Genomic DNA, 9,974 nt, shown 5'->3' with positions numbered 1-9,974 from the left:
TACACGACCATGCTGGTCATTTATGAACATTTGAACATCTTGGCCATGTTCTGTTATAATCTCCACCCGGCACAGCCAGAAGAGGACTGGCCACCCCACATAGCCTGGTTCCTCTCTAGGTTTCTTCCTAGGTTTTGGCCTTTCTAGGGAGTTTTTCCTAGCCACCGTGCTTCTACACCTGCATTGCTTGCTGTTTGGGGTTTTAGGCTGGGTTTCTGTACAGCACTTTGAGATATCAGCTGATGTACGAAGGGCTATATAAATAAATTTGATTTGATTTGATTTAATGAACAGACACTGTATACACACAAAGACCAAACACACACATACTAGTCAACCTTCTCACATCATACACCCCTCAGTCCCACGAGCAGAGGAGAGAGAGCGAGATGGAGGGCAGTAGCTGATATGGATGTGTTGTGTGATCCAGCTACAGTAGTCAGGTCCCACAGATGTCAATTCAACGTTGGTGCAACACTGGTTGAAGAAACGTTGGTTCAACCAGTGTGTTCCCAGTGGGGTGTGTGTGGCTCACTGTTGTGTCTCTGTTCCAAGGGCAGTTCAGTTCCCCATGGCCTTGACTCTTGACCCACACCTCTGCCTCCCACTCCTGTGATCGCCCGTAGTGTGCAGTGTCACCTTCAGCTCATCCACGTCAAGCTGACGAGAACGCCAGGAATGGTCCGGAATGTCGCAGCAATCACCCTCTCCCTAAAGCCAAACATTCTGTCTACTCTCCCATCTCTCTGTTATGGTCAACATTCCCTGAGTCTGTGTGAACATGTCAGTGTTTTGGGAGAGGGGGAGGGGTGTATTATTACATAATCTGGTGAGGGAGAGAAAGACAGGAGGAGGAGCAAGAGAGAAAGGAAGGATGATATGAATATTTTCATCAAACTAATCTGAGGTATTCCAAGGCTCCTAATGGAGGAATCTAACTATGTTGTTTTAGAGTCTATAAACAGTAGTCGGTGTGTGTGCGTGCGTGTGCTTTCACATATCGGTCTTGTGTCCTCACTAACCCGGAGGACAGGGTTTTTTCCACAGTGTTGAAATCTAAAGAAAATGTAATGCCTCAACATTTGACCGGAGTGACATTAATACATTAACACATCATCAAAGAAAGAGAGAGGACATCATCATATTTCTATAGATATATACAAGTAATACTGTACAGGAGCAGACATAGGAAGGAATAGAGATGAATTCAGGGCTCTGTAGGTCACAGCAGTATTACATATTGGGAGGTAATATGTGTATTGTCATATATATATATATATATATATATATATATATATATATATATATATATATATATATTCAGTGGTATATGTTGTTGTGATTTGACTGTTTTTATCAGGAACCCCTCCTCAAGAGATGCTACATCTCTGTAGGTTATCCTGCCCAAATTTCAGAGTCAAAAATGGATCAATTAGACTGAAGCTGGATGGATTTGTGCTCATCAGACACGCAGCCACACACACACACAGACAGAGTTCACAACACACATACACATTCGCAAACACACCTGGACTCAACCACCTGTAGTGGCATGCATGGCTTATTCAACATCATTCTGTGTGTACAAATCTGTCTCTGTTACAGAGCTTGACAGGCAGTTTGTTGTAACAGAACACATCGGGGAATGAGGCATAGGTCATCCACCACAAGCCTTCCTACAGGGGTCACAAGTGGTCAAATGTGTTCTTCTGTTGTCCAGTCTTGAGGTCAACACATGATCCTATTGGCCCTTCTGCCATGGGCTAAAGTGCTAGAGAGAGGGAGTGGCTGTGTGTGTATGTGTGCTTGGAAGAGAGGGCCGAACTGTCACTCAAACAGAGGCTCATAGAGTCTGTGTATGTTCTCTCTGCCAGCCACACACTCTTATTGGCCCAGGGCAGATAGGGGTGGGCATTTATAGTCTGTTTAGTCCCCACCTCAATAAGACAATTCCCCCTCCAGAGAAGGCAAAAACAAATGAATGGCAGTGTCTTCTTTCTCCATCTATCAGTCTGTCCAACTCCCAGTGTCCTCCAGTCTGTTTACCAGGTGCAGTCTTTCTTCATTAGTGTGAGGACCTTGCGTCCAAGGCTGGCTCTCCAGGGCTTGACGAAGCTCTTCATGTTGACGATAAGACGGTTCTGCTTCCTGTCTGCATGGCCCGCCACCAAGTACTCCCCACCTAAGTAGTCAAAGCATAAACAGAGACATCATTAGCTCAGCAGCCCTGCGTGTGTGTGTGTGTGCGTGTGTGCGTGCGTGCATACGTACGTAACTGTGCGTGTGTGCACACGTGTGCCTGTGAATGCGTGTGTGTATAGGTGTGTGTGTGTGAGACTGGCCTGGGTTGAGGATGGGGCAGGTGCAGCCCCGTGCGGTCCAGGACTCTGGGTAGAGTGTTACTCGTCCTTTCTGGATCTTCACCTTAGTGCTCTGACTCAACACCTTCTGAACCTTCACCTCCAACTCAGCATGGGAGCCCTTATCATGGGCTGACAAGACCTTAACCTTCAACACTGAGAAAAAGAGGGAGGGGAAGAAGGGGAGAGATATAGGGGGGAGAAGAGAGAGAGAGAGTGAGGGAGGGGAGAGATAAAGATGGAGGAGACAGAGAGAGAGAGGGAGGAGAGAGAGAGAGAGAAAACGATAGGAAAGGAGAGAGGGAGAAAGAGGGAGGGAGAGAGAGCGAGATAGAGAGAGAGAACAAGAGGGAGGGAGGGAGATATGAGACAAAGATAGGGAGAGAGAGGGAAAGCCTTTATTGTACAATAAAATACTGTTTACATAGAGTTATCAATAAACAAACAACACAATGGAAACCAAGGAAGCAAAAAAACAAATATGGTGTTATTACCACAATCTCTCTCGCTGCATCCTTATGTAATACATGTATCACTAGCCACTTTAACTATGCCACTTGGTTTACATACTCATCTCATATGTATATACTGTACTCGATATCATCTACTGTATCTTGCCTATGCTGTTCTGTACCATCACTCATTCATATATCCTTATGTACATATTCTTTATCCCCTTACACTGTGTATAAGACAGTAGTTTTTTGGAATTGTTAGTTAGATTACTTGTTCGTTATTACTGCATTGTCGGAACTAGAAGCACAAACATTTCGCTACACTCGCATTAACATCTGCTAACCATGTGTATGTGACAAATAAAATTTGTGACAAATAAAATTTGATTTGATTTGATTTGATTTGTTGTTCATGTGTGTCTCAGTACTCACCATAGGCAAACTTCATGGTGCAGAAGAGTTTGCTGTTAGCCAGGACCTGCTCCTTACACTCACATTTCTCTGCAGGGGACGCAATCATATTTACATATTACACACCAATACCCCGTCCAGATATGTGACTGACACCTGCTCTGTGTGTGTGTGTGTGTGTGTGTGTGTGTGTGTGTGTGTGTGTGTGTGTGTGTGTGTGTGTGTGTGTGTGTGTGTGTGTGTGTGGACGTAGATAAGTGGTGACTTAGGAATGTGAGGACAGTGTGTGTGGGTATGTGTGTGTGAGATCAAGGAGGAATTTGTCTCACTCAGCTGAAGGCCCTGGGAGGTCTCGGAGAGGGACATTTTGGAAACTGTCCACAGACACACAGAATCACAGATCTTTGTTCTCTGCCCTTGTAAGGATGTACAATAACTTTCACTACTTAACCATTAACAGTTGGGCACTGGGCTGTGGAGCAGACTGCATACACCACACACACACACACACACCCCATGACCCCATGTCTAACCTGAGTAGTGTAGGGCAGAAAAGAGCTCATCTGCCTTGAAGATCCTCACCAGCTCACTGGAATTACCCTCCAGATTATACAGGTCCAGATCTGACCTGCACACATATACACACACACGCACGCACGCACACACACACACACACACATATTATAGACTTGCTGTTAATATAAACTTAATATTATAGATATCATATCCGATGGTGTGTGTATGTACATGTGGATATATATATATATATATATATATATATACTGTATATATACACACACATTACCGTTCAAAAGTGTGGGGTCACTTCAAAGAAAATAACATTTTTGTCCATTAAAATAACAACAAATTGATCAGAAATACAGTGAAAACATTGTTAATGTTGTAACTGACTATTGTAGCTGGAAATGGCAGATTTTTTATGGAATATCTACATAGGCGTACAGAGACCCATTATCAGCAACCATCGCTCCTGTGTTCCAATGGCACGTTGTGTTAGCTTATCCAAGTTTATAATTTTAAAAGGCTAATTGATCATTAGAAAACCTGTTTGCAATTATGTTAGCACAGCTGAAAGCTGTTGTTCTGATTAAAGAAGCAATAAAACTGTCCTTCTTTAGACTAGTTGAGTATCTGGAGCATCAGCATTTGTTGGTTCGATTAACGGCTCAAAATGGCCAGAAACAAATACCTTTCTCCTGAAACTCGTCAGTCTATTCTTGTTCTGAGAAATGAAGGCTATTCCATGCCAGAAATTGCCAAGAAACGTAAGATCTCATACAATGCTGTGTACTACTCCCTTTACAGAACAGCGCAAACTGGCTCTAACCAGAATAGAAAGAGGAGTGGGAGGCCCCAGTGCCCAACTGAGCAAGAGGACAAGTACATGGAGTGTCTAGTTTGAGAAACAGACGCCTCACAAGTCCTCACCTCGCAGCTTCATTAAATAGTACCCACAAAACACCAGTCTCAACGTCAACAGTGAAGAGGCGACTCCGGGTGCTGGCCTTCTAGACAGAGTTCCTCTGTCTGTGTTCTTCTGCCCATCTTAATCTTTTATTTTTATTGGCCAGTCTGTTGATGTTGAGACTGGTATACAGTTGAAGTCGGAAGTTTACATGCACTTATGTTGAGGTCATTAAAACTTGTTTTTCAACCACTCCACAAATTTCTTGTTAACAAAATATAGTTTTGGCAAGTCGGTTAGAACATCTACTTTATGCATGACACAAGTAATTGTTCCAACAATTGTTTACAGACAGATTATTTCACTTATAATTCACTGTATCACAATTCCAGGAGGTCAGAAGTTTACATACACTAAATTGACTGTACCTTTAAACAGCTTGGAAAATTCCAGAAAATGATGTCATAGCTTTAGAAGCTTCTGATAGGCTAATTGACATAATTTGAGTCAATTGGAGACGTACCTGTGGATGTATTTCAAGGCCTACCTTCAAACTCAGTGCCTCTTTGCTTGACATCATGGGAAAATCAAAAGAAATCAGCCAAGACCTCCAAAATTGTAGATCTCCACAAGTCTGGTTCATCCTTGAGAGCAATTTCCAAACGCCCAAAGGTACAACATTCATCTGTACAAACAATAGTATGCAGGTATAAAACCATGGGACCATGCAGCTGTCATACCACTCAGGAAGGAGACGCGTTCTGTCTCCTAGAGATGAAGGTACTCTGGAGCGAAAAGTTCAAATCAATCCCAGAACAACAGCAAAGGAACTTGTGAACATGCTGGAGGAAACAGGTACGAAATTATCTATATCCACAGTAAAACAAGTCCTATATCGACATAACCCGAAAGGCCGCGCAGCAAAGAAGAAGCCACTGCTCCGAAACCGCCATAAAAATGCCAGACTACGGTTTGCAACTGCACATGGGGACAAAGATTGTAATTTTTTGAGAAATGTCCTCTGGTCTGATGAAACATAAATAGAACTGTTTGGCCATAATGACCATTCATTATGTTTGGAGGGAAAAGGGGGAGGCTTGCAGGCTGTAGAACACCTTCCCAACCGTGAAGCACGGGGGTGGCAGCATCATGTTGTGGGGGTGCTTTGCTGCAGGAAGGACTGGTGCACTTCACAAAATAGACGGCATCATGAGGAAGGAACTTCATGTGTATATATTGAAGCAACATCTCAAGACATCAGTCAGGAAGTAAAGCTTGGTTGCAATTGGGTCTTCCAAATGGACAATGACCCCAAGCATACTTCCAAAGTTCTAACAAAATAGCTTAAGGACAACAGAGTCAAGGTATTGGAGTGGCCATCACAAAGCCCTGACCTCAATCCAATCGAAAATTTGTGGGCAGAACTGAAAAAGCGTGTGCGAGCAAGGAGGCCTATAAGCCTGACTCAGTTACACCAGGTCTTTCAGGAGGAATGGGCCAAAATTCACCCAACTTATTGTGGGAAACTTGTGGAAGGCTACCCGAAACGTTTGACCCTAGTTAAACAATTTAAAGGCAATGCTAAGTAATACTAATTGAGTGTATGTAATCTTCTGACCCACTGGGAATGTGATGAAAGAAATAAAAGCTGAAATAAATCATTCTCTCTACTATTATTCTGACATTTCACATTCTTAAAATAAAGTGGTGATCCTAACTGACCTAAGACAGGGAATCTTTACTAGGATTAAATGTCAGGAATTTTGAAAAACTGAGTTTAAATGTATTTGGCTGAGGTGTATGTAAACTTCTGACTTCAACTGTATATATGACTCACCCAGACATGCAGTATCCTGTAAAGGGGTCGCAGTCTCCCGCACAGTCGCACAGACGGCAGCCGTAGTCATGGAAACCCCAGTATCCCACCATGCACCTGTCGCAGTGGGAGCCCCCCACGCCGGGCTTGCAGACACAGTCTCCGTTGGTAGGGTCACAGAGAGACCCCCCGCCCAGGTGGAATGGTATTGAACCCAGGGGGTGGCAGCCACATGCTGGGGGGAAGAGAGGGAGGAGAAAGAGAGGGGAGACATGGCACATCACATATACAACTATAACTCCACCACAGCTAATCAAATACATTGGCACTCAACCCAATGTTATCTACTCACAAATAAACCACAGACATTCATTTGGATCTAGTTGCACCTTACCACAGTGAATCAAATCCCCCCACACTCAACCACAGCCAATTAAATCCACCACACTCAACCACAATCAAATCCACTCAAAGTAAACCACTGCACACATTCAGATTGAAAACCTAATGCTGGCAACATTTCCAGTTGAGTATATTTTGTTTTTCTACCTATGACTTTATTAGGCAGGTATTAGTCATGTAGAGTTCCCTTTGTGTAACTGTCACACAGATAGACACACTCCAGAGCGTGCCACCTCATTGTAGTCCAGCCTGGAGGAGGAAGTGATAAGACTGGGAGAGGGAGAGAGACCACTTCCCAAAGGACTCTGGACTGACTGGAACAGTCCAAGGTTTTCCTGGACCACGAAGCACAATGGTCTCTCTGTCATCCTCTTATCAGATCGCCATCACACACACAAGGACACATGCACGCGGCTACCACAGGCGCATGCACCCAAGCACACGCGCAGGAATGCACAGTCGCGCGCACACTCTCACACATCTTTCTCAAATACCTTCCACAGTTCTCTCTCCTGTCTCTCTCCCTTCTCTCTGCTGAGTGTTCTTTTAACAGCCTGCAGCAATATAAGATAGAGGGACAAGCACAGTGCTATGTTCTGCCCACTCAACAACCACCACACACACACACACACACACACACACACACACACACACACAATCACCCCCCCTATAAAAACACACAACTTGCAAAGGCTCAAAACACACACACACCACATAAAATGTACCCATAAATTCACATACACATTCTTGCTGTCCTCATAGTATGTGAATTACAAGAGAACTTTGCAGGGGGTGAGAGTAACAGCCAAAGTAGTCACCATAAATCTGTACTCATCAGAGCGAGGGATACAAAGGGGGGGACTAGAGAGACAAGAGGAGGGAAGGAGAGATGGGAAGGGGAGGAGGAGGGGTGGTGTAGAGCTTTATTTCTGTTGTTTAATCCTACCCCACTGGCAGTAAATTACTATATAACCAGAGCCAGACCCCCTGTGTCTCTCCCCCGTTCCCCTGTCTGGGTGCAGGGAGATGATGTCACAAGGCTCTACTGTCTGAGACACAGACAAGGCTGTACCTTTATCACTTATCGCCGTGGGCAACAAATATAAGATAAGATGCATCTGTTGTTTCATTCATTTTGTATCTTTCATTATCAACAGACCTTGTAAAGACCCATGCAGACCACGCACGCACGCACACACACACACACTCACTCACTCACGGACACACGCATGCCCGCACAGACACACACACACACACACACAATCACACACTCATAAAGACAGGGGAATCATTACACTGACATCTAAATCCCCAAGGCATATGTAAGGCAGCTAGGAGAGACAGTCTTTCTCTTCAGGGTTCTCCCGATTAACGATAATAAACTTGAACTTCAAATAATTTCTCTTCCTGAAATCATCTATTGAGGCCCTGTTGAGACTGTAGTGTTCAGTCGCCTCAAGTTAATCATTACAGGAGAACAATACCAGCCCAGAAGCAGCAAAGCCATCGACACACACACACACGCAGGTGCACACACACACTTTCCCTCTCTCTCATGTTGTATAATAGGATCATGTTGTATAATAGAACATTGTTAATACAGTAGTTGTATAATAATTGGAGTTTAGAGATGAGAATGTGTGGAGAGGTGTGTGTGTGTTGACGCAGTGAGCTCTCACAATGAGAACATTATGGGTCTGTAGTGATACGTGACAGAGCAGCTGCCTGAACAACCACAGAACACACCCACTTAGAAAACAAACAAAAATGTATCTCTCACACACACTCATTGTTACTGTGTGTGTGAGCTTGCGGATCGATTGTGTGTTTTCTTTAAAGAGCTCCGCCATGCCTGGAATTGGAAATATGTTCCTAGAGACGGAGAGAAATTCCTCAGTTGTCAGATTTCAACCTCACTCTGACACTGGGGTTCCCCTCCTAAACGTGTCCTGTCTACAAACATTCCCCAAATATGTGTTCCACTCTCACTTGTTGACAATGTGAAAATACCGATATGCTACAGACTTCCCTAAAGGCAAACCTAAACACATGCACACAAGCATACAGTGACGCACACACACACCAGCCAGCGTCTCCCCAGCCTTCTGCATAACTGTGGGGCTGAGCTCTCTGGGTCAAATCAGACAGATAATCTGAGAATGTAACCACTGTGGTGTTTATGGATGGGTATCTAGTGTTTACTTAAGTCCCATCACAGAGCACAAACAACACACACACACACAAGGCCCTTGGGTTAGATGCGGAAGACATATTTCAGTTGAATGCATTCAGTTGTACAACTGACTAGGTATCCCCCTTTCCCTTTCCTTACATGAGCCGCCACTGTGTTGATTAGTGATGACGAACACCTCCAGTGACTCACAGGTGAACACAAACAGCACACACTGACACTCAGACACACACACACACACACCCACACAAAGAACCAGGTGCCCATCAGGAGCGACGTTATCCAGCACGTCTCGGCTTGCGATCTCAGCAATCAGCATTCCGGGCAGGAATGAGTTGGCTCTGCCAGTAAGGGTGTGTGTATACGGTGTGTATGTGTCTCATGTTTTCTGGATTCCTACGGTGTGTGTTTATGTGTGTGAGTGTTTGTGTGATTGAGTCAGTGAGTGAGTGATAGAGCAAGCCAGTGAATGTGAGTCAGACATGGGTTCAAATACTACTTGAAATCTTTGAAGTACATTGAGCTTTTACTTTAGCCATCTGGAGTGCGTGTGTGAGAGTTTGTCTTACGTTTACAGGAGTCCTGGGCCGTGTGCGCCCTCTGGGGGTCTCTGTAGAAGCCAGTCTTACAGCTCTGACAGTTGCGTCCCTCTGTGCTGTGTAGACACTCACACACACCTCCGCTGCGCTGGCCGGACTCCCGCCACACCGACCAATCAAAACTGCAGCTCTGGGCATGCCCGTTACACTTACACTCTATAGGGAGACAGGGCGGGACATCAGAATCACAGATATCTGGCAATCTTCTCTAAACAGGCACTGATTGGTCATTATGATCAATGATCGCTGTAAGTAGGGCCGTGAGTTTTTCCTGACCAGATCCTATCCTCAGATAAAACTCCTGGCCCTAGCGT

General features: G+C 44.6%; 1 protein-coding gene across 1 annotated transcript in view; it reads right to left on the bottom strand.

Moving 5' to 3' along the window:
* Positions 1-263: 263 nt before the first annotated feature.
* Positions 264-9,974, bottom strand: part of LOC112217197 (netrin-4) — a 29,424-nt gene continuing 19,713 nt past the window's right edge. Inside the window, exons 5-10 of the mRNA XM_042300353.1 lie at positions 9,631-9,816; positions 6,490-6,703; positions 3,760-3,854; positions 3,248-3,316; positions 2,343-2,516; positions 264-2,182 (exon numbers count right to left, since the gene is read on the bottom strand). Of these exons, the coding sequence (XP_042156287.1) occupies positions 2,043-2,182; positions 2,343-2,516; positions 3,248-3,316; positions 3,760-3,854; positions 6,490-6,703; positions 9,631-9,816 (878 nt within the window). The 3' untranslated portion in view covers positions 264-2,042. The remainder of the gene's footprint in view (positions 2,183-2,342; positions 2,517-3,247; positions 3,317-3,759; positions 3,855-6,489; positions 6,704-9,630; positions 9,817-9,974) is intronic.

Source organism: Oncorhynchus tshawytscha, linkage group LG17 (assembly GCF_018296145.1).
Source record: "Oncorhynchus tshawytscha isolate Ot180627B linkage group LG17, Otsh_v2.0, whole genome shotgun sequence".
NCBI lineage: Eukaryota > Metazoa > Chordata > Actinopteri > Salmoniformes > Salmonidae > Oncorhynchus > Oncorhynchus tshawytscha.
The sequence above is the reverse complement of the archived record's forward strand: the minus strand, read 5'-3'. Positions and strand labels throughout refer to the sequence as shown.